Here is a 20,928-nt window from a genome sequence, read left to right on the forward strand (position 1 = left end):
GGCGATATAACAAAATAACGCGAGTTTAAATTGGAACATTTATTTTACATGCAATCCCTAAACGCGACAGGATTTTCTGTGTTTACAGATTGCAAGAATATTTTTATAAGCAGTAATTGTGTCATAATTATATCCATAACATGTTAGGAAACAAGTGAACGCTAATCCAGGTAGTTACTGATCGATATGTTGTGTGGTGATCAAGGAGAAAAGGACCTATTATCATCCGATAGAAAGATAAACACTATGATATTGTTAATCGAAAAAGGTGATTATAGCACATCGACCCAAACCAGATAATGCGCAAGTTTACACAAGGAACATGATCATTAAAGAATCGGAGCATAATGTAGTAGCAGATTCTGATCGCAACAGAATCGTCCATATACATATCGACCAATAATAGCGCTGGAGATAATCGTTGAGGAAGATAAAAGACCACAAAGCACGGAATCTTCTGACCAGTGAAATTGATTTATTGATGGAGGTGAGAAGCAATATTTATATACACACACAATTATATACATATATATATACATATATTATATATATATATATATATATATATATATACAGGGTGGTCGCACTTAAATCGATCTCTTAGATATTTCACTTGTTTTTGAATGAACGAAAAAAATGTTCTAAGGAAAAAGTTGCCAACCATTCGAAGGGGCTATGCATGATAGACGGCAACAAAAATTTTTTCCAAGGCTATTTTTTCGGACGATTCAAAGGGTCAAAGATAATTTTTTTAAATGCGAATATACATATTTTGTTTGCGCAATTTTATATAGCCAACCATCGTAGAAGGATTGTCACGACCTATGACAACATGACCTTTAAATGATCTTGAACGCGGGAAACAGAAAAATCAAACTTTTATGCTCTTCAACACAAAAATTATTTAAAGAGGTTGTTCGCAATTATGTTCTGGCCGATTCAATACATTTTCGAATCACGATGCAACAAATGATACTCTACCCTTTTTATCCATTTCTGAATTATACAGCATAATTGATTCCAAAATGCGCTCTCTCATGTTTCTCTGTCTAGTTGGTACATCATTGTAAACAGTGTCTTTACATTTCCCCACATAAAAAAAGTCTAAAGGATTCAAATCAGTGAGAATGGTGCTGGCCAACTGATATGTCCTCCTCTTCCTATCCAGCATCCATGGGTTCAGTGAAAGTTGATTCATCGGTAAACAATATTCTGTTGAAGAAAAATTCGATGTGACCTCAACTGTGTAGCGCCCATTGACAAAATTCTCAATGGTCGATTAATTAAAATCATTTTCCATGAAGTTCATTGATGCAATGCAATGTGATATGAGATAGGATGAGTTTGGGGACGTTTAACAATGCGTAAAACACTTGTCTGGAAATACCAGTATTTCGTTTACTTTGTCAAGAACTGAGTATGATGGATTATTTTGCCACTGCAGCAAAACAGTAACTTCTGCTGCGTTCATTAGTTTTGCAAACGAGTCGCATTTTCTTACGTGGAACAAACACTCCATGTTCACGAGAAATTTGAATAAACGGTCAAAAGCAGCGCGAGACGGCTAAACGCTTTTCAGGGTTCTTTGGCCGTACATTCTCTGCCGCCTCTGTAGAGCTTCTTCGCTTTCACCGGTAATAAAAAGCATTTCCTATCTTTCCTCTTTCGTACTAATCAGTATATTTCAAACCATCTGAATATCGACAAGCTCGGAAATGAACTTGAACTGCAAAAAGCTTTCAACGTCAATAATATTCTAATACAGCATGACACACACGCACACAAAATGTATGGAATTATTTAATCTACATTCCATTGAATTTCCAGAACATGAGAATGTTTTAACCGATGAATCAATGTTTCACTAACCATGCGACAAGCTAAATAAAGAAGAAATATGAACTATTGGACCGCGAAAATCTAAGGTGGCTCGATAAGTAGAACGTCCATGGACCTTAGAAAATGTATTGAAAGTCGGAGGACCATCAATTTCGAACACCTCCTTAAATAAATTTTTGTGTTGAAAGCATAAAGTTTTGCATTTTTCTGTTTCCACGTTCCAGATCTTTAAAGTCATGTTGTCATAGGTCGCTGAACTCCTCCTTCGATGTTGGCCCTAAAATTGCGCAAACAAAAATATGTAGTTCCATTTAAGACAAAATTAATTTCTAGACCTTTGAATCTCCGAAAAAATAGCCTGAAAAACTTTTTGTTGCTGTCAGATCACTGATAGCCCCTTCGAACGGTGTCAAACTTTTTCCTTAGACATTTTTTCGTATCATCAAAAACAAAGTGAATATCTTAAGATGATCGATTTAAGGTGGACCACGCGCTGTATATTATATATATTATGAAGAAAAACAAGCAAATGTACTTACAGCATGTTTATTACTTTGATATTTGTAGAGAGCGTCCTGAACAAGGAACATTTGAAATAGCCAACGTAAGTTGTGACTTTCGTTGTGATAGCTTTAACTAGCTGTTTGTTACTAAGGCTTTCACAGTTCTATAAGACTTTTATAAATGCTAATAATAAAATCAGCCTTTTTCTGTACTAGTCTAAGATGACACCATTACTACAACAGTGCCAGTATCACTCTATAGGCTGTATAGAAGGAATGGCGAAAACGCGAAAAAAACAGGAAAAGTGATTTAAAGTATTCATGGATTGTGTTGATAAGGCCAGAATTAAATAATGTGTCAAGCAATTATTATAGAATGTGCTGTCCAAGCTATGCTGATCTGTTAATATACATATTCGCTGCGATAATTTGAAAACAAAAAATTTTAAATCCTAGCTCAAAATGCTGTAAGTAATTTTAAACCGAACAGCTAAAGTTGGCCAATTAAGTCATCTAATATCTAATTTATTATCTGTAGTCTAAGTTTGCGCCATTTTTACACAGTACATCGCAGATCGTAAAACTTCTCAGGCATTCCAAAAACTTAATTGATAGATTCTAAACATTTGTAGATATCAACATAACGTTTCTCATACAGTAATCAAAGAAAATATGGTAGCCTTGTATTTTTAATATTTTCGTCTTAAGTGTGTTGATCTTAGGAAAAACACATTATTGTTCAAGTAATCTAAAATAAAGTACTAATAGGTGTAAATTTAGCCACATCTAGATATATCATCATAATTACATTTCCATTTAACATTTTAATATTTTCATGCTTTAGGTGTGGCCAGGTATTATAAGACAGATACTTCCAGGCCACAAAATACTAATTTAAACTGACTTCACTGTACATGGTGCAAAAACATAATGTGTACAATGTGAGAGCGGGTGAACACTAAAGATAAAGAAGTATGATCCTACTATTGGATGATAATTTACGGGGAAACTATGTGGACGTGTAACTGACGACAGAACGGAGGAAAATTATATTAGTAGGAACAGCATGATTTCAGTATTGAGAGCGCCAGAAACGAGTGTCGAAATAATTATCTTGCATACGTTTTTCTCTCTTTATAATTTTGGAGACATGATGTCATCTTTATTGTACAGCGTTAATAAGACTTGCGTCATTTCATTGAAAAATTTCTACTCTTATACAGATTATACAAGCTGTACAGCCTCACGTCGTAGCCGTTGAATTATGCAAGCTAGAGTCGGTATTTACAGGCTCGATGAGGAAGCCTTGTTTTCTTACACCAGGACATTAGTTACAGTAAGGGTTTGTGCTTTATGTAAATTTCCTACGTGATGTGTTGCGCGCTTAATTGCGTTAATCGTTTCGCAGAAACTATCATGGATATCCGTCAAAGGGAGGGAGTTTATAATGGTTTCACTGCACATTTTATTGCTAAGAATGGCAGTCCACGTGGCCAAGCAAAACTCGATATGCCACCGGGAGGTGAATTTCGGAGGCATTTGAGGAGGTATAGCATTAAATGATAAAACATTATTTAAAAGAACGATTATTTCATTTACGAGTAATACGTTTTAGCGAAGAAAAATACCGAATTGTATCGTTCACCTAGTGACCGACCAATCAGCATAAAATGAAACGCGCGATTCAGATATTGTATCTTGGTGCAAGACCCTAAGACTGGGCATTGGCATTTGGCCGCTAATCGAAAGATCCCATTGACCCCAGGCGGATGTCGAACTTTGTAAAGAACGATCATGCTGGACGAAATGATCGCCATGTATGAAGGAACAATTCCCAGTTATGGGAGAAGTGTTCGTCAAGAGAGAGGATATCTTATTTAACGAATTCGTTGCAACTAGCCTGTTCAATCTTTCGCTACCAATGATCCCGAACCGACGCGAGTCCGTAGGAATCGTTGGTCTAGGCCACACGCCCGCATCATTGAAAACTGGGTAAAGTCATCGACCTATACACCTATAATGAGGTATTTATAAAATATAAAATATAAATATAAAGAGTAAAATATAATGTGAAATTTTTAAAAAACATTACGGATTACTAAAATCAATGCGTCGTTTAATCTCTCCAGTGTACCACCACCATCGTTGTCCCAGTAAAAATTTTAAAAGTAACCGTCAAGGCGTACGATACTTTTGGTGCTGTCAATGCGCAAGTTACAAATCCTAAAGGTACCCGCTACCATCACCATTTCACACTTTCCAAGTCATCGGTCGAGGGACTTCTCAGGTTGGTGCAGCGCGAAGGCGAATTTGGGTTTTACCTATCTAAACTTTATACATCTTGCAACAATACTTTCTTAACGGTACTTTTAACCTAATAAAGCAAATTTCTCTTTTATTCCGCGTGCTGCTTTGTTCGAAGAGTCTTTCGGACCTTTCTCGAATCGTTTTATTTTGACCGCACACCCGATTGCGGTAAGCATGAAGCTATCTGCTCTCTACTGATGAGTAACGAGCATTAGCCGCATAACTTTGAGAATATTTTTCGTTATCTACTCAAATCGTGATTAATAATGTAAATGTTACGTCTTAGAATAGGACTTGGACGACTCGTCAACATAAAGCGCACGTACATACCTGAAGTGTTACGATTGTAGCAAGTCTTCTTGAGAAACGTTCGAGCGTTTGCAAACCCGTTTCATCATCGCTCGTATCGTTTTGAGACATCGTAACGGTTACCCGAAATTTCGAATTATTATATTCGTTTTGTAATTGTTATCTATCATACGTAAAATTTTAACTGAGCTAAAATTATCGTTAATTTTATTAGAATTTGCACATTTTATTCATACCGCAGCCGCACAGATTGTAATCGTGGCTTCGAAAACACGGTACTATTATAGGAATGAGATTCACATATATTCCCCTTAGAGGTCGTACTGCGTGTTGTTTATATTTTGCACGTGTGAAAATGTACAATCATTTTGCTTTTGCACAACACAGTTAGACCTGTGTAAATTTCTGTAATATATGAAAAAGTTACATATTAAATTCGAACATAGATTAATTTTTTTAACGCATTAATTAAAATACATGAAATTATTACGTATTTTGCAGTTTTATCATAAACAAAATTTATAATAAATTGAAATGGATTATTTTCATTTAGCTTATGCAAGGGAAATTTAAAACATATATATATATGTGTATATGTTTAAAAGAGATATTTATTATAGAAGACAGACTTTATACATAAAGTATTTTACTTAATTTGCTTTGTTACATGATAAAAATCTAACTAATAGTATTCGTTCCTTAGCTAACACTTTTAATTGCTTTTGATGCAGTAATGACTAAATTACACAACAGCTGTTCTTTTATATGTACATACATCGTTATAACCAACAGTCGTATATCAAATATATGCAAATACAATGTATTATGTATTGACTTGTTATAAAGAAGCTTAGGACTCTCTCACACTTTTTACACATATAAATAATATAATAATCTTTGTTATGTTACAAGATAGCTGGCTGTTCCATGCGATGAATATCGCATATAATTTACACATTTTTCAAGATTAAATAACAGGATTTCTTAAGCGTTAACTAGTTTTCCCTTCTGCTCGACTTCTGTTTCCTCGATTTCCTTGTTGACTGATTGTTGTTGTTGAAGGGCCTTTATGTCGTTCAACTGATACTTTTGCTTCACGTATGTGTATCGGCAATGGCACCAGTAGACCAGGGAGACGCTCATGTAGGCTCCCAAAGCAACTTCCAGCGCTCGCCTTGGACGACTCGTCAACAGAAACGTGACCAGGCCGCTGCCGATGCCGGTGTAGATGCCGTTCAACATGCTCCTTTTGAAGCAGGGAATCTTCGTGATATCTCGGCCGAGTAACATCACCGGCTTGCGCTTGTCGCTCTCACTCGTCCTTTCGGTATCCATTCCGTATTTTACGTATTCCTGTCACTCGCGGTGACAAAAACGCTTTTACGTAACCTCCAAGAACGATCCGCAAAGTAAGGTTAAGTCAGCGAGTCCGTTCGAATTGCACTCTCGCGCTTCCTTCTCCATTCGTAAGCGCAAGTAGTGCAGAAGGGTGCAAGTCGGTGCAGGTTGGACGAACGAACCTCTCGAGCTTCCTGAAGCTAGCCGCAACGCGCGAATGGTACCGGAATCGTCCGCGCGAGGGCGCCGCGTGTACGAAAATCCGGCGCGTGACGACTCGCGCGCTGATTCGCTGCCGTTGCCGCGGAGGCGTGGAAGAGCGCCGGGTGACATCGGCACGACGCATGTTCCGTGCTATCGAATCCGTGTGACAGGTGGTGCGCGCGGTGCTGATCCGTGCACACTTCGTTCGTGGTCGATCGCGCGAGGACCGCGTCCCGTCGACGGAAACGGAGACTCTCGGTGTCGTTACGCGTAGAAAAGCTGCGACCGCGCCGGGAAAAGGGATACGCGAAGGGTGCGCGAGATCCGTTACGCCTCCGCGCGCAAATAAGAGTACGCGACGTGTACGCGTTTGCGCGTTTACTCGCCGTTTTACTCCACGTACGCGAGCGTGCCCGAGATAGCCCGTCCGTCCGTACACGCGGAAATCGCGGTGACATGCTCGCACGATCGGTGCGTCGCTACTCGTAGGTGCTTCCCGTGTCAGGTTCCTATGATGCATACCACGTACCCGTGCGACTCGCCCGGAAGATTTAGCTGCAGAAGAGGTGAGCACTTCCGCAAAAGTTTCTCCCGTCATCGTACGTCGCGCGTCTCGCCGTATCGTGTCCCTTAACCTATCATCCCTACGTCTGCGCGAGCGTTATTTCTATAATTTACTCACGAATTATCGTTAAGTTAAGGGGATGCTGGAGTTGCTAGTGAACTATTTTTTCACTATAGCGATGGTAATTGCAGTTTCGAAAATTCTCTTTATTGCTTGTGCAGAATAAAAAATCCTTTTCCACGAATGAAGTATAGATAGAAAGAAAGCCCGCTCTACAGGACTTTATATTCAAAATGGAAAAAAGTTAAAAACTTGCATTTATCTTTTCTAACTTTTTTCCATTTTGAATATAAAGTCCTGTAGAGCGGACTTATCTATACTTCATTTGTGGAAAAGGATTTTTTATTCTGCACAAGCAATAAAGAGAATTTTCGAAACTGCAATTACCATCGCTATAGTGAAAAAATAGTTCTCCTTAAGGGGATGCTAGAGTTGCTAGTGAACTATTTTTTCACTATAGCGATGGTAATTGCAGTTTCGAAAATTCTCTTTATGGCTTGTGCAGAATAAAAAATCCTTTTCCACAAATGAAGTATAGATAAGTCCGCTCTACAGGACTTTATATTCAAAATGGAAAAAAGTTAGAAAAGATAAATGCAAGTTTTTAACTTTTTTCCATTTTGAATATAAAGTCCTGTAGAGCGGGCTTTCTTTCTATCTATACTTCATTCGTGGAAAAGGATTTTTTATTCTGCACAAGCCATAAAGAGAATTTTCGAAACTGCAATTACCATCGCTATAGTGAAAAAATAGTTCACTAGCAACTCCAGCATCCCCTTAAGAAGGCTGGTATTCATCTTAGAACTAGTATACTCGCTCAAATAAAGTATCGTAACTTCATTCGAGTAAGTTACTATAGAAATCACGCTCGCGTAACGATGACAGCTATCGACGAGATGATCAAGCGTCAAAGATGCTGTCGGAGGATTCCGGCTACGCGGGCAGAATTTACGATCCTGCTATCGACTTTTCGATGTGTCATGTGTCTGCGTGACGTTCAACGTGCGGATGCATCTTCTTGCGAAATAAGCCGTGAGTCAAATGTGTACGTCGGAGACATTTAACTCGGCGTTACGTCAGCAGCGACGTTGAAGCGCGCGTCGCTGCAAACGACAGCGATTGAAAGCAAGCGCGACGCGCGCGCTCGTTTGTTGTCTTCGGAAATGTTGCTCGCACGTGTCGCGGAGGACAGTGAAGATTTTAATTTAATTGTTGTGCACGAACATTTTTCGTTACATCCCCCTCTTCATCGCGAAGCGCGCGTACGATCGAAGGCGGCCAGTTTCGAGCCCCTCGCATGATAGTGGACGACATTAATTTTTTTTCCAGTGCATTCGAGATTACTCTCCGGCAGGCCAGGCGTAAGACCTCAGGGATTTTCGTTTCTGTGAGTAGTTCACGGCATCGCGAGAGCGCGGTGTTACCATCCAGGTCCGCGCGCGTTGACTTCTAAGGGGAGAAGGTGCATGCACGCTTCCTCGCGGCTCCATCTCGGCGCACTACTAACCACATTTCGCTCTCTACCTCTGCATACTTTTCTTCCTTGCTCCTTCTACTCTCGATTTCCGCGAAAAACCTCTCGGCTCCACCGATTTGCGGTATCTTGAAGATAAAAGAACCTAGGAAAACTCTCGGGAAACTTGCGAAATTCAGGAAGTAAATTAAGAAAGTTAAAAATGACATTCTCGATTACGAAATCATTTTATTTCGAATATTCCTAGAGCCGAAATTTAAATTGGATGATAACTGACTATTTTTAGCAACGGCTTACGCGTAAAGTTGCGAAAGCTTTCACGGTCTTTTTTTTTTTTGCATTCGAACGACGAACTTTGACCGGATTATTTCGCTCGGGAGGAAATAACGACTGCGGTAATAACGTGCTCGCCGATTAGAATATTACACCTGCGCGGACACAGCATAGCTCTGGTACTTCGCGGTGTCCGCTGCTCGCTAACGGTAAGCGGAGATTTCGCACAGTCGCGGCAAGAAAGGTCAGATTCCATGCATTTATGGCGCGCCGCGGGAAGCACCGGCCGATGCAGGCAAGATTACCTGTCACTCGTGAGTCAACTCGGATCTGTATTAGAGAGAAGAATGACCCACTAGCTCGATAGATCATCGCGCTACTTTCGACCGAAATCTATCGATATGAGAGCAATAAGACGAAAGCGTACACACTCGGTGGTCTATTATTGTAACTTGATTTCAGGTTTCGAGATTTCTGTGTCTTTAGCCCACTTTACCGTGAAGATCTTGGAGTCTCTAAATTATATAATACGATCACGGCTCTTCGGATCAGCCGACTGTAATTAAAAGATCGCCGAAATTACAGTTTACCGTTCAGTTCCTGGTTCGTACGGTTTCTTAATGCTCTCTGCACGATAAATTGGGCCAGTGCCATTTATCGTCCTACATTTGGAGATCGTAGTACGCTCTCTTGTGTATGGTCACCTTTCACCATCTATACGATGCATTTAGAATCGAATTCTCGCGGGCGTTTCTGCGTACATGTTCTTTTGTAAGCCAACGGTCGATCGTGACTGCTATTTGTCTACAAAACTTGTTCACACGCGTTATATGAAGTAAATCGTATAAGAACCGAATAACAACAAATGTTTTTTTTACGTTGAATAGCGTTATTCGAGATATTCGACGTACCGCATAACGGTATTCATGAGATATTCATCGTGCGAGGAAGATTGAATACGCGGAGTGAGTCATTGCTATCATGTTCCGCATTCCAGGATCAATATTCTGTGCCGAATCGAACGTAGATTTGAAAAGAGGACGACACTCAAGAGTCGCATCTGTAAAAATTGATGCTCCATTTTCCGAATTTCGCACTATGTCTTGCAAGATTACGTCTGCCCCTATAATCTCAGTCAGCTCGACAGCTTAATTGAGAGCAAAGCGTTTTCTCTCGAACCACATCTTTTACATATTTTTTGGAGAACTATATTTTATTTCTTTTTATTATAAATTTTTAAATTTTATATTTATTTATATTTTATATTATATTCATATTTTATCTTTTATATTTTTATGTATAGAGGAAAGTCCCCGATTATGAGATACCATATCGATTTTGCCGAATGTAAGGAAATCTATAGGCAGAATTTTAAAATGTAATACGTTATCTTGAAGAGAATTTAATACGCTTTAGGTTGGTGAAATGAAAAATCTAATTTAAATATTATTTTTTCTGAAAATTAAACAAATTTGAAAAAAGAGCTTTACGCAGGATCGAGAAAGTGTGCTCCTAATATAAGATACCTCGAGAAATCGATGTTAAAAGTGCAAAATACATCAGTATTGCAAGTAAAAAACTTTATTAGATAGTTTTATAAAAATACTGCTGCCACAGCCTTCGCCAAATCTTCACGATTCCACTGTCGACGCTTCCTCGTTTCTCTAACCTCCATAGTCAGATTCTATAAAAATTAAATACACAAAAATTCGTAATATAAATTCGTATTAACTTTTCTTTAACCTTAAGTAGTATTTTCTTTCTTTTTATTACACTACATAATCTTCATATTCGAGCAATAATTATCTCATATTAAGAGTACCCTGAATATCTCATTATGCGAGCCACACGCCTAGCGGTTCCGCGATCATGAAATCTAACCTCTACAATTAAGCAATTCAACAAATCGCGTATTTTCCTGTTACTACGATTCTACTCTATCATTGCATACTGAATTTATTGCCAACCATTTCTTTATTATGTAATAAACAAGGTTTAAAGACTTACCTCAAGTTCCTTTGACATGTTCACAATTTCACAAACCTTTTCTTGCAAAGGCTAAACGCAATAATGAACAATGAATTTTTCACTAAATACATTTTACACCAAGAGAAATAAGTTCATGGTGGAACTAACAGATGGTACTCACTAGTTTTGCAGAAACCCCATTATCTCATATTAGGAGCAGATCTCATATAGGGGATTCTCCTCTATACTTTATACTTTATACATATTTTTTTGTATACTAACCATAGTATATTTTATACTAACCATAGTATAGATACATGCAAACAATGAATCATCGTTGTAAAAGATATACAGAGTGTCTGAAGAAGTCCGAGTGCCTTAAGCAAAAGTCTCTTTCGAGTGTTTTTGAGAATGCCTTCTCGACCATCTCGCAGCTCTTCGGAGACGCTCTGCAATATTGCCCCTGGCGTATCTAATGGGGACGCGCAAGTTCGCGACCTGGGATCAAGAATCCGCGCTGTGTAACGCGAAAGGTAATCATAGGCATTGCACCTCAGCCACACATGTTGCCGGTGCATCGTCGAGTCGCGCAATTTTCTCCTTCAGACTAGGTTTTACGTATCGATTAGCACGATACTTTTCCCAGACTTACACACTGGTGGCGGTGACTTGCCTCTATATACTTCTCTGTCTACTCTGCATATATTCCTCTGCTTCAAAAAAACTCCTACGGCTTGTGTATCACTCTTTCCTCACTCGACGGGAAATTAAGTAAGGACGTTCTTCGCGACGTCGGTCGACTGTCTAACGAAATGTTAAGGTGGATGGGAAGGCAGGTGTGCATGCAATCAGGATGGCGGCTGTTACACGCATACTTTACTCCTTCCGCCGTGTACGTGTCGGCGGCGGCATGTATACGGGCGTAAAGTAACGTACACATGAAATCCTTGCCTACTGATTTTCACTTGGATTGTCCAAGATCCAGTGCCTCGATCGTCTGCATTTCTGCGTACTTTCCCCTTCTAAAGTGGCTTCAGAATCAGAGAGTAGAATAGCGCGAACATAAAGACACGCGGTTTTGTCGATTCAACTAATTAATTCAACTGTTTTTGCATTCGGACAGCATTCGGTGCTGGGATAAGGTTGGCGGATCTATATGGGGCAATGCGTGTCTCGTAAGGCGGGCGCCGTCGTCGCAGCATCCGGTCATCACAACTCGCCCTCGTACCGTATCATGGACAAGGCCCAGAAACAGGTGAGTTTCGCCTCGATTATCCATACGACACAGCCGATGGCTGTTTCCCTACACGCTTTGCGATTCGCGTAGCCACGTGTAAGAAGACCATTGCGCTTCCCGTCCCGTCGATGGATCATTGAACTTCAAGGTTTCCCGCTTACAGGTGTCTCGCGTATCGGATCGCATTCACTCAACTCTCTCCCCGTCCATCCTCGATCCCCTCGTTGTACTCACGCAATATCGATTCATCGAGAGATCGCACGCATCAGTGTACAGGCGCATATCGCGCTAGTTACGCGCACATACGTGTGTAGCGGAAAATCCAGCTGATTGCCGCGCTCGCGCGGCTAGGCTGAAGGCCACGTTGAAGTTCAATGCCCTTCCTTCCAACCGCGATTCCCCATTCCACTTCTGCAACGGTATCACCTCACCCGCGGATATATCACGTCGCGCATCTGTCGTGTCCGACGACGCTGCAGTCGTCCTCGTCGTCGTGTACCGTTCCGCAACAAAAATACGCGTTCGGCGACGCATGACCGGGCGCATCGCGCCCGGATGCCGTTTACCTCGCCGACGTCAGATCGCACTCCGGTTTTCGTTACCTGCCGATACGCATCGACGTTACAGAGTCACGACCGGTTTTATCTTATGTACACGTGATCGCACGTGAAGCGCACACGCTCCGATTCAACGACAGCTTAGAATATCATGCCTGTTATTAACGATCCCGCCTTACCGCAACGATCATTTGCAATTGAAATCCGCTCTCGCAATGTACGGCGCGCAGCAGGAAAAAACCGCGTAATCGCCTCGCACGCACGAATGCTTCGTCTAATGATTAATATAATGAAAGGCCTTGATTACCCGATGACCGTCGAATTATCGTGTAAGAAGATATATCGATCTCCACTTTCGCAGCGCGGCGTTAACTTTCACGTGCGCGATATACCGCGCGACGTTAATTATCTCGGAACATCCGGGCGCGCGATACGATAAACATGCAAATCGCTTCACGCAGCGATTATCTACTTAGCATCCATTCTACTCGTTTCAACGCTACAACAAAGAGAGAGAGAGAGAGAGAGACGTTTATTGGCGCCCTGGGACAAGTCCCCTCAAGCGCTTAACCAACTTAAATACATCCATAATAATGAGAAACATGTAAGATCACAAATATTATAAAAGTGATACAGCCAAAAAAAGAAGGAAAATACAAATCAACAACGCAATACATAAAAAAAATAAAATAATAATAATGAAGCAAATAAAATAAGTGAAAATAGAATACAAAGTATAATATAATAATAATAATATAGCAAATAAAATAAGTTCAGCAAGCATTAAACATATATGTAGATACAAAGACAGATGAGAGTAAAGATCGTGATACCGCGAGAAATAATCTTCATGCGTTCCAGGCATTCATTAAAGACACGCAGCTTCAAAAATAACTGATTGATCCCGGGTATACCAATTACGGCAAATATAAATACTAAGGTTCAATTTATTCTTATCGCGCTTTGTTCCCGAGTGAGATTGAGCTGCGATTTGCGTGAAGTGAAATATCTATCCATGTGTTACTCGAGCGTGCGCTTTCCTGCGATAGGCATCAGCGCACGCGAACAATTCGCTAATGTTTATTCATCGATCAATCTTGCCTCTTTCAAGTGTCGCAAACAATCATGGGTCGCCGTTAGGTTTCTGCGCGTGGAACGGGATTTTCATTAAATCCGCGCTTTCGTGAGAACGCCATGTTCATTCGGAGATATTAATTCGCGCGGCCGATCTCGTTTTACGTGTTGATGTGCTTTCCATTGTTCGCCGTCACGCGTGTCGGTTCTCCGGTAGCTTTACACGCCGGCCGGAAACGGAGCGGCTGAAAACGCGAGGCTGAGATGCACGGTTCAGGTGCGAAGAAGGAGAAATCGCGGAGAACGCTCTCGCGGCCTATCTTCTCTCGTCCCATTGTCCTCCCTCTTGTTCCTCTGATGTGTCTTCGACTGTGCCGATTCGCACGGCGATCGCGCTTTCTGCCGATCGAACGCACGGCTTCCCCCATTGTTCCCTTTTGTATCTTTTCGCGAAGTGACTAGAAATCGTGCCCTCCTAGTCCGGGTGTGCGGAGCGGAAACGTACCTCTTCCCGGAGACGATCTCGCGAACGAGAGTCTTCACGCGAAAGTAATTCGCGCGAGTGAACCAGTCGTTCGCTCGATTGCTTTTAATTGAACGCTTCTAATTCTTATGTTGAAACGCAGGCTTTGCTGACGTTATACCGATCTTATCGTCGGCAAAAGTCTAGCCGTGTTGTTGATAAGATCAAGCAAAGTCCGAGGTCTTAATTTGAACTGGTAAAAAGAAAGCGCGGTATCGAGGCGGTATTAAAACCAATCTTTATCGAGTCATTATCAGAGATGTCATTATATATCATGATTAAGGATGGCTCTTTAATTCTTCATGGAACTCTATCAGTAACTTATGCATGTGGAAATGTATTAATTGGTTTACTCTAATGTTGTTCTTCGACTCAGCGTACCGCTTATCTGCAAGATAAATAAATAGCTAGAAGTTATGCTTGTACAATTCTTCTCGGCGAAGCGTTTCGATAACACGCAACCATTCGCGTGAAAAAGGATCGCTTTGCACAAGAATTTTGGCATAATCGTCCTCTCATGCAACATGAAGCAAACAGCTATTTTTTGCTGATAAGCTCATATAGGACGAGCGCTGAAATAAAGCAATCAGTAGCGAGAAATGTCTTCCCTCGCCGTCATGAATTTGTCTTCAGGAAAACGCCGCGTGAGCTCTCGCCGCAGGATTACCTCGAAAGCGTTTATCTCGAAATCAGCTTGAATCAAAAGAAGTTAGCGTGCAGACAGAGTAATACATGACGAATCAAAGATCGAATCGCTCGCGCGTTAAGACACCCCATATATCGGGAGAAACCCGGGCGCATCCGCAGAACCGTCCCCTCGCTGTCGTATGCGCGTCGACGTCGGCGTCGGCGATGCGACGGCGCACACGACCGGATCGATCCCGTGCTCGCTCTTTGTCGTCCGCTCGGCGATTTAGGCCGCGGCAGGGCCAGCGGTGCAAGCGAGACGCAAGAACGAAGACGCAGGGGTGACGGCGACGCCGACGACGACGGACACGACGAACAGCGACGTTGCGCATTTCCTCACCGTCGTCGGAATCGCCCTTACGATGCGATGGATCGCTGAAGAGTTCCTTGCCGTCTCTCCTACGTCGAGAAGCTCCTACATCGTCGCGCGACCTACGCTTGCCGTCGTGCGGGTTTAAAAATATATATTTGGGACATGGCAACGTGAACGGGACGGCTGGGCGGCCGTCAATCCCCGTGAGATCGATCGACGACCGGCTGTGTGACATTGGCCCGCAGGAATCATGGAATACCGGTGCGGCAGCACGAGATGCGAAGATGACTCGCTGGAAAACGAGAAGGGCCTTGCGGTAAGGATTTGCCCGAAATTCACGATTCGAGAAAGCTTCGTCCGTTTATGGATCTCTTTTTCCGCGGAAGAGTGTCGTATCCTCGCGAGTGGCTCACGAAGGTGTCGCTGTCGATGTCGGTATCGTCGGTAGAATGTCATACCGTGGACAATCTGGGACACTAATCCTCTCAATTGCAGATATCATCCCGACTAGAAACGTTGTCAGGTTTACCTAATATGTTATAAGGACCTGACGTGGTTGGCGTAAGGTAATCCTGAATAAGGTATACCTAAGAATATCCTCATCAGGTTCAAATATGTATGACCTTTTAGGGTTAAAATAATAAGGAGCATATTAGGACCTTCTTACGTTATGCCTGATATTTCAAAGTACAAATTTTGTTGAGGTTTACATTATTAGTACCTACTAAGGATCTTATTCCTTCATCCTGATATTTTTTCTAAATTTAGAGGTAAAGGTTTCCCACATCTGGTCCTACATCGGACCATACGTAGTTTATTATATTATAATGTACGTTATATACTTAATGTAGAAAGAATAGTAACTTCTACTTAATTTGCGAGTATTAATTATTTTTATATCATATACATTTCAATGTACTCGATTATGGAACAATAAGAGACAAAAATCAACACAAGTGTGTGTTTCCCGCCTCTGATTCACCAAGCGACCGATAGATGGCCAGGTCAGGCGTGACGTTCTCGCAAGAAACATTTGGTTAGCACCTTACAAATAACCATCTGGAAAATCGATCCGGTACTCTAATCTTCTCTTCTTTTGGACTCTTACTTAGAACATATACTAGTAGTATGTGTTCTAAGGCCTCTTACACTCACCGAAAATATCAAGTTTAGTGATCCTTTAGACGACTTGGTGCTGTCTGGGTAGTAAGGATTTAATAATTCAACCCGATATAAACCTGATGAGGATATCCAGATAAGGACCTAACTATTGTGCTGCGTTACATGACTGATCAGGTCCCGATGAATTTACCTTATCAGGACCTGATAATAAAATAAGGTCAACCTGATCAGGACCACTGGATAAATTTCTAGTCGGGATGTCGATTGATATTATTTAAATCTTGGTCCTGGAATTGAGTTTTTAATAATTATTTGGAGGACACGTAATCATCTTTAATCATCTTTAATCACTTGACGGACTTAGACTTTATCATTTTATACAAGTATTGCACGATAATACTGCATTTTGCATTTATACCGCATAATTTTTCAGACATTAGTGCTATCTAGCGCAACGTTTGAAAGTCGACTTGCAGCTGTCGCGAAATCGTGCAATATCCACGTTGCCTTTTCTCGGTTTTCACGTGCTGAGCGTGAAGATTCTCACTACTACGTTGAGCTTTTTCAGGGGCACGTCTTTACCCGCACGCTTCCAAAGCGCGATCTTAGATTCGTTGGATCGCCGGCCGCGGTTACTCTATTTCTGGATTTTAAATGGGGTTGGCCCAGCTGTATGGTGGCTCGAATGGGCCGGACAGGCACGACAGACACTCAGTCTCGACGAGCTGCATCGTGCATAAACGCTCGTCGTCGATCGGCTCGCTCATGGACAATGCGGTGCTCGCGTGTACATTGTTCCGGACGGAGAGTTTCGTCCGCAGTGAAACGCGGCTCCCCGTGGCGTTATGTAACCGCGTATATCTGTGTGGGAATATCGATTAATATATTGTTACAGCAGGCAGCCGCGTAGAAAGTTTACCGCACAAACCCCTAAACCTCACGAACGCGCGGTATGTGTTTGCAGTAAGACAGACATTTGGAGGAGCTGCAATACGAATAAAAAACGCGGCGGTGTAGGAGTCGGAATCGCATAGTCGAGACTGTGTATAATCGGCAGTAAAGTTCAGCCTGGCCTTTAAAACTCAATACTGAATATATATCTCTTTCACAGACACGACTCTGGCTGTTGTGTGACTCTTTGAACGCTACTAATAATCTTACTCTCCGCATCTTGGCGTGACGGTACTTTAGTAACACTATTTGCGGAAACGCAAAGAGCGGGGAACTTTTTTAATCAAAGTAAATCGAGCGAGGCCGCGTTGTTAAGGGGGGATTCCGGTTTTTTTCCCTAAAAATACCGCTTTTTGGGGGATTTTTTTTTAGAAAACTATGCAATCAATTACTTCCAAATTTTCAGCGTATATTTATTTACATTTAAGGTATGAAAAAAATTTTGTTTTATTATTTTTATGAAGAATTCCACCTGCTGACCCTCCTCGACCATGACGCCGCGCGAAATTCCGCGGTCGCTGGTATGCACGATTTCCCCATTTCCGGTAATCTGAAACAAAAAAATCAAATGGCATTTACTTCATACATATGTAGCTATCGTTTGACGAATAAAAAAAATAAATAAAAAGTATTTGACGAAATGGTCACTTATCAAACTCAAATCATCGATTTAATACAAAAAATTGATCGAATTTTTTGGTATAAAACAAAATGTATATAACGTATTGCTTTTTCCGTTCATCAAACGATAAAAAAATATTTACTTTGCATGCTGTACAAATTTGAAGTCGGTCTGTCCAATAGTTTTATAGATATCGTGCACACCATTCGCGAAAACGGTGTTTCGAGAAAAACGCGTTTAAAATTTCGAGTACAGTTTACGGAGGCATATCGAATACTTACAGGGTTTGTCTGCTAATCTGCTATACCAGGGCCATAAAGCATCCCTTCCTCCTCTTCGAAAAAATCATTGAGGTGCATTTGCTCGCTTCTACGCGCTGTCCGAGCCTCTTTTGTGGCCTCAAGGCTTCGTCTCGACGATCTTTCTAGACGGTGTTCGTTCTTCGCATTGGCGAATATTCTTGCTTGCCCGCCAATAACGATTCCTATCGTTGTCATCGTTTTAAGGACGGCAGAGAAGCCTTCATTAAAAATGCCAGTTGCTAAATAAGCCGCAATTTCGATCGTTTTTGAGCCACAGTGAAGATGTTTGGGCGCTAGTCGCCAGACAGTGGAATTAAAACTTTCCTTGTCGTTTTTTACCTGACCCAACCGTTAAACCAGACCTTTTGGATGCCATTGACTATCCCTTTGTATTTATAAACAGCTGAGCGCGACCGGAGCAGCTACCGCGCGCTCCAAAATTTTATACCTGCATACCGAGTCAGTATATTACCGCCCGTTTATGGACTATAACTTGGCAAATTTTGCGAATTTCGTTTTAAAATTTGTTACACATATTCTTAAGGTCTTAAAGAATAAAATAACGTTACAAAAAAATCGATTTTTTTAACAAGAAAAACCGGAATCCCCCCTTAATTAAATAGAATGATCATCTTTCGCTCACCCGATAAGTAAAAGCAAGCGTACTAAAAGAAAAAAGTCTGATGAGGATTCATGTTCGGTCTTCGACAATGTCGCATCTTAATTCGTTTCCGATGCAGCGTACATCACACTCCACTCCCTTCCGGTTTCCGAGCAAGGATGTCCCGTCTAACGAGAGAATTCATGTTTCAGGGCGATCTACGGGGCTCCTCGAAGCGCGGCGCGTCGCACACGCGCGGCACCGCGATGTCCTTCGGCTTCCGGCGACGACCCGCTAGCGGAATACCGATGCCCATAACGAGCTACACCGGCGCCGCCGAAAAGAGCTTGCTGCATCCACGATCGAAGTCGGCTGGTCCAGAGCAAGACCGCAGACGGATGATGGACGATGACTGCAACTGCAACGCGATCCATAATTCGTCGTCAGGTCGATCGACGCCACGACTGGCGCCGCCAAAGAAGGACTCGAGCGGAATAGGCGTCCGAACCAACCGCTTCGGTTACAGGCAGCCGCAGGGAAGGACCTTGTTCACGAACAAGGTCGGCGACATCTGCAGCAATCACACCATCACCCATTATAACCAGGAGAAGGTGCAGCAACTGCAGCAGCAATATAATCAGCAACAACAAGCGGAGAATTACTTTGCCAAGCAAACGAGCAGAGCGTCGCAACATCTATGCGGCACGGCCGCACCGACGAAGCCTCGCCCGTCGCCCTCAAACAACGTGGCTTACAGTAGTGGCGGTAATTCGATACAGCATACCGACGTGAATAAACGAGCCTCGGGGATCCCGGAACCCATCACTAGGTACACCCTGCATACCAGTCATCTACCGTTGCCTCAGTTCGCCGTGCGGGTGAACGACTCGAACTCGAAGATCGCGAAAACAGCGGCAAATCAGAGCCGAAAGATATCCACGTCGACGCAGAAAGGCTCGGGTAGCTCGAAGGAGGGCTCGATGACCGAGGACTCGGGTGTCAGCAGCCAACCAGCCGGTCCCGACGACAACGATAGGATCAGATCGGTGGATTTCGTGGACGAGGGAGCCACGAGGAGACGCGGAGTCGGCAGACCGAGGAACCTGCGTATGGTGGTGAACGGCAAGAGCTTTGACGTCAGGGATGTCCGAGACGACGACAGCACGGTCACGGAGATTTCTGTAATCCCGCTGCCAAAATCGTTCGTGAGCGCGGCCAATCTGAATACCGGTTTCGTGCGTGAGCGCGCCACGCAGTATCAACGTATCGTCAGCAAGGACAATCGTTACACGGACTCGACCGCGTCAATGTCCACTACGTCCTCGGAGGGCTACGACGAGGGATGCCTGAGCGAGGAGAAGGTCTACAAGGACCGTTCGCACACGGAGAAGATCCCGTCCATCAAATCGGATTTCAGTCCGCCCAGCTCCGACGATCCCGAGTACGGCCACGGCGAGGCGATGGCGGATGAGTACTCGTTGAGCTCCAGCGACGAGTGCCAGCGCTCGAACTCGATCATCGCTCAGCACGCGCAGCCGATCACGCAAGTCACCGCGAAGAACGGCGCCGCATCTAAGAACGCACTGCGCTCAGTGCTGCTGACTATCGAGGATCCGGCATTTGCTGCCGCGGCCGCCACTACAACTACACTGATAGACGACGAGACTTCGCCGGTCGACAGCCTGTTCGACAGTCCCACCGCCAGTATCACTCAGTCGGACGGCAAGCCTTCGAAGAAGGACGAGGAGCACGTAGAACGTTCGGACAATACTCTGGAAGATGACAGTCCTGGCACGCCGACGAACGCCTCCAACTCGCTGAGCTTGTCCGAGGGTAGAGAGTTCTTCGACGACGAGATTGCCGATCAGCCCGGATTGATTTTTGACGATAACAATTCGAGGGTCAGAGCCGAAACACAGTCCGCCATGGGCAGTCAAATAATCACCGAGAATAGCCACACTTTAATCGAGACAAGCTCCAAGACGAGTGAGTATGAATCTCCATGCTATTCTTGGAGTTCTCAGCTTCTCCGAGTGCATATTGCGCTCTTTTTAAGTTCACGAGCTTTTATCAAATTTGACTCTTTAAGAGGGCTCTAA

At 42.8% G+C, this 20,928-nt stretch overlaps 2 protein-coding genes across 12 annotated transcripts in view; one reads left to right on the forward strand and one right to left on the reverse strand.

The window, feature by feature from the left end:
* Positions 1–5,549: 5,549 nt before the first annotated feature.
* On the reverse strand, positions 5,550–6,521 carry LOC113562943 (cytochrome c oxidase assembly protein COX20, mitochondrial-like). The gene has a single exon (XM_026973773.1). It carries the CDS (start codon positions 6,291–6,293, stop codon positions 5,943–5,945), a length of 351 nt encoding a protein of 116 aa, XP_026829574.1. The 5' UTR covers positions 6,294–6,521; the 3' UTR covers positions 5,550–5,942.
* A 156-nt stretch (positions 6,522–6,677) lies between these two features.
* Positions 6,678–20,928, forward strand: part of LOC105277530 (putative uncharacterized protein DDB_G0277255) — a 31,403-nt gene continuing 17,152 nt past the window's right edge. For 5 of the 11 annotated variants that reach the window (XM_020030927.2, XM_020030934.2, XM_020030942.2 and 2 more), the window contains exons 1-3: positions 6,679–7,066; positions 11,964–12,095; positions 19,042–20,815. In XM_020030927.2, the coding sequence (XP_019886486.1) occupies positions 11,997–12,095; positions 19,042–20,815 (1,873 nt within the window). In that variant the 5' untranslated portion in view covers positions 6,679–7,066; positions 11,964–11,996. Of the gene's footprint in view, positions 7,067–8,454; positions 8,513–11,963; positions 12,096–15,133; positions 15,548–19,041; positions 20,816–20,928 lie in introns of those variants that run through there. The other 6 variants (XM_011335933.3, XM_026973770.1, XM_026973772.1 and 3 more) reach the window with 4 other exon arrangements.

The sequence above is a fragment of the Ooceraea biroi genome, chromosome 11 (assembly GCF_003672135.1).
Source record: "Ooceraea biroi isolate clonal line C1 chromosome 11, Obir_v5.4, whole genome shotgun sequence".
NCBI lineage: Eukaryota > Metazoa > Arthropoda > Insecta > Hymenoptera > Formicidae > Ooceraea > Ooceraea biroi.